This window comes from Macadamia integrifolia, chromosome 9 (assembly GCF_013358625.1).
Source record: "Macadamia integrifolia cultivar HAES 741 chromosome 9, SCU_Mint_v3, whole genome shotgun sequence".
Taxonomy (NCBI): Eukaryota; Viridiplantae; Streptophyta; class Magnoliopsida; order Proteales; family Proteaceae; genus Macadamia; species Macadamia integrifolia.
In genome coordinates, this window is record NC_056565.1 from 19,557,300 (window position 1) to 19,561,576 (window position 4,277).

Genomic DNA, 4,277 nt, shown 5'->3' on the forward strand with positions numbered 1-4,277 from the left:
AAAAAAAATTTTTTTTTTTTTTTTTTTTTTTTTTTTTTTTTTTTTTATGATAAAACTTCTGTTAATGAAAACAATATGGACCATCAGAAGTGGAGGAGAAAAACTAACAAAACCACAAATGTGGGATAACAAAAACTCACCTGGATTAGGAAAGAACCTTCTGCGATCATTTGGACATGCTAGAAAAAGGGCATTTTGAGGATTGAATATTGCTTGGCACACCAAGCAGAACCACTCTCTTAAAACACCAGGCCCAGTAGCTTCTTCGTTCTTGAATTCCATGAAAAGGCCACCATGCAACGCTTCAGAATCGGCATTTTTTATATACTCGAATGACTCAGCCAGTAATTGGGACCTGTCAATGAGCATCTCATGGAGTTCTTCATACTCATCCTTCACCTCAGGAAACATCATCATTGCCAAATGCCTCCTAGATTCAAAATCAGTCACATCTTTATGCTCAAGAAACCAGCGGTGGTCATCATATCGCTTTGTGTATCGAATAAGTGTATTCAGTGAACTTCGCCTTGACATCATAACAGAACGAATTTTGTCTTCAGCCCCATCATAAAGTTTAGAAATGCTATTCAGTTCCTTCAAAATAGCAAGATATTGGGACCAGACAAATTGACGGCCTTCACTTTCACAGCCTACTTTCATTGCCAAAAACCACTCCACTGTTATTAAGCATTGGTCAATCCTTTCCAGCAACTCAAGGAAAATATTGTGGAGCAATTCAATCTCACCCCCGCAGAATAAACTTTTACTATCACCCTCAAGCAAAGTAATACGCTTACCATCCCCGATCATCTGGTCTTCAATTGCTCTCCGCAAGGGCAACAAGAATGCAGAGAGATCACGGACGTCGCTTACGGATAAAATAACGCACTGGGATGATTTCATACTCAACTCTAAACCTGCAGACAGCCGGTTTGCCAACTCACGTACAAACGGGTAAAACTCGCGAATTACAACGAATGCCTTCTCGTTACCAAAGTATATGGACTCGTGTGCCACCGGCAAGTTTTCTAACAATGAACCTAGAGTGTTTCGACATGATATGTACAGTGGATCCTCGCGAGAAGTTCGGGTGAGCAACTTACAGAATTCCAGCACAATGGAAGCACAGTGAGCCTGCACAGATTTTGGGAGTGACTCGACGTTCGGGGTGAGAAAAGGCCGTATTGCACCCTCCGCACACTGTTTGTTCCCTTCAATGGGAGAAAGGAAGAGCATAACGAGAGCAGTGGGCGCACCGGCGGACTTGAAGATCTGGATATGCCCTGAGGCCATCTCATAATCGTCATTGGGAGTCATTCTCAAGAACTCCTCCACTCTGGCTTTGACGTATCTGTAAGAACGGGGTGGCTGAGGCGCCTCCTCTCTACAGAGCCGGCATATAGCGGAGACCAAATCATTGACGACCTGCCAAGTACGAGGATACTCGGTACTCCTCATCCGTCCAACGAGCTGAAGGCCAGCATCGTTCTGGATGCCGCACTCTGCAAGCGACTGTTCCCACTGCAACTGCTTGCCTCTATATATCAGACGCTGCTCGATGATGGGAATTCCAGTTATCTTGCGAATCTGTTCATGAACAGACTTGACAGAATCATCGGGACTGGCATGTATAATAATGGTATTACCACCAGAGAAGGGGCGAACGAAGAACTGCAACCTGTAAACAGAACTTCCGACCCCTGCATCCGTGGAGCAATTGCAAGAAACTGACGAAGCATCAGAAAAATCGGATTCGTTCCCTCCTCCGACACTGGTAGTGATATACCCTAACCTAGCGTCCATTCCAGCGGACGAATTGACAGCGTCAGCTTCATCTTTCTTCATCCTTCTCAATAAATCAGAGGAATCCTCCTCAGAGGCCCCATAATCATCCAACTTCCTCTTAGAAGAGATCCGATCGTGACGTTGATGAACGCAATCAATCGAATTTTCTCTGAAAGACATTGGCAAACCCAAAACAGCAGTTTTATTAAGCCACAGCGAGAGAGATTCCACCCATTCCCTTCGAAACCAATACTCCGACCCTACATGCCTGAACTAAAGAGAAAGAGGGAAAGAAGAGGATGTGAGCTTGGGGAAGCCGAAGACACTGTGAGAGAGAGAGAAAGAATTGGGGGAGGACACGGCTCTACTGATACTCGCACTAAAAACCGCGCGCTCTCCGTCGGCACATAGACTGAGCTGAGCTGTTAACCTACGCTACTTCGAATCAAGTGGGGACTGCAGAGCAACGGAAACGGCTTCCAACTTCCAATATTTTCGTCTTAAAATAATAAAACCTATAAGAGAATGACCAGCTGGAGGATGAAATTTCCATACATTTTATGAATGTTGTTCTAATCCACGGTCGTGCTGCCTCTCAATCGTTGGATAGGAATGAAAGGCAGAAGTGTAATAATATATCCCCTCTCTCATATCGAACACATGGCAATTCGCACTTAAGTTTAATGGCGTTATATGAACCACACCATAGATAGAGGATACACGTTGGAACTATGGCCTTTAGCCCTTTATCAACAAATGTTGTGGGACCATTGCAACCATAAGGTTTTCTTGACTTATTTTTCAAGGGGAGATGGATGGCAACATTGGCAAGGGACGGGCCATCATATAGGAGGGGTATGACAATCATTTCAAATGAAAAAACAGAGAGACACAATTTCCATTAGCCTCTGGCACATAAGAGGCATGCTCAACTTCCTTCTTTGCGTGAAAATCGTTTGCAGCCATTATACAGGTGTAGTGAGCATTAAGTGGCTGAAAGTTCTGTTGGAGCATGTATTTAAATGCTCTCAGCCACCGGATACTCATTGCACTTCATCGTTCATCATCACTTATTGTAGACAATTTGAACCCAATTTTTTCTCAGTTATTAAGGGATTCCATTAAAGGTTTTAGCCTTTAGGTATCAGTATTGGTCGTTTAGATGTTTTTTGCCTTAGAAAATATCATTATCGTATCATATTTTGACAATTCTACCATCTATATGCATCATATCATCAATACAGTACAGGTCAAGTATCAACATAGATATTGGTGTTGGCCAATACTGATGCCTAAAATCCTAATTCCAATGGATTAAATCTAGAATGAGTATCCTATTATCACCAAAATTGTGAAATATGAAATTATAATTTGTTTTAGTTGCCCAATTTTCATATTTCCAAAAGTAATTCAATTCAAAGGTTTAAAAAAAAAAATCAAAATAATTTAAAAATGACTTGCCATTACTAAAAAAAAAAAAAAAAAAAAAAAAAAAAAACACATTTTTTGAGTAAGTATGTGAAATGATAGGATTTTCTTATAAAAAGATTGTTATACTAATTGGACAAAAAATAAAGTTACAAATTTTTTCACCAATATTGGTTTTCAACAAGATTTTTCCAAATTTAAAATATTGATTTTTCTGATGATTTCACTGTTTTTTCAATTTTTCTACGTTGTTACAAAGTTAAGCTTGTTCAAATTAAAACCTGATACACATAAGTTATACTGATCTAAACATATGATTTACATGTCAAGTAAGTTGTCTTTTTTTTTTTTTAACCAACAAAATAATAAATACATATATATATATATATAATGTGTGCTTTCCCCTTATATTGAATTAATTCTTGAGAGACATGAATGACCATAGTTGAAAACCGATTCTTTCTAACTCAATTCATTCATTCTAAATCCTAGTAACTCAAATGAGTCAAAACTAGTTAGGGTAAATCATGTATATTTTTCAAACTACATAAAATATATGGAAGACTAGTTGAAAACCTGTTCTTTCTAACTCAATTCTTTCATTCTAAATCCTAGTAACTCAAACGAGTCAAAACTAGTTAGGGTTAATTATGTATATTTTTTAAAGTCTCATTTTTTTCATTATTTTTTCACTTCATAATGCGATTTAAACCCATAATATATTATGAAAATATATAACATACTCATCTTTGGATAGCATAATAATGCTTTGTGATTCTTATGGCCAAATTTGGAGAATCATATTTGGTGGCACATTAATTTTGAGGTGCATATTCTACATTAGTGTATGAGTCAGCATTTTAATTGCAATATCTCTTGGCCAGTTGAGTAATGGATCATCTCTATTTCTGGCTAATAGAACCCTAAAATCTCATAATTATAATCATAACCAAACATAGTTTTAATGAAATATAAATAATCATCTATGAACATATTTACCGGTAGATAAAAAAATAAAAGATGAAAAATCCTTGAGATAGATATCTTCTTTGAGGTAGCTTAAT

The 4,277-nt window shown here is 38.1% G+C and overlaps 1 protein-coding gene across 2 annotated transcripts in view; it reads right to left on the reverse strand.

Moving 5' to 3' along the window:
- Nucleotides 1-2,246, reverse strand: part of LOC122089099 (E3 ubiquitin-protein ligase UPL5) — a 21,260-nt gene extending 19,014 nt beyond the window's left edge. The window contains exon 1 of one of the 2 annotated variants that reach the window (XM_042658560.1): nt 141-2,246. In XM_042658560.1, coding sequence (XP_042514494.1) covers nt 141-1,965 — 1,825 coding nt within the window. In that variant the 5' untranslated portion in view covers nt 1,966-2,246. The remainder of the gene's footprint in view (nt 1-140) is intronic. The other variant, XM_042658559.1, reaches the window with a different exon arrangement.
- Between the last annotated feature and the right edge of the window lie 2,031 nt (nt 2,247-4,277).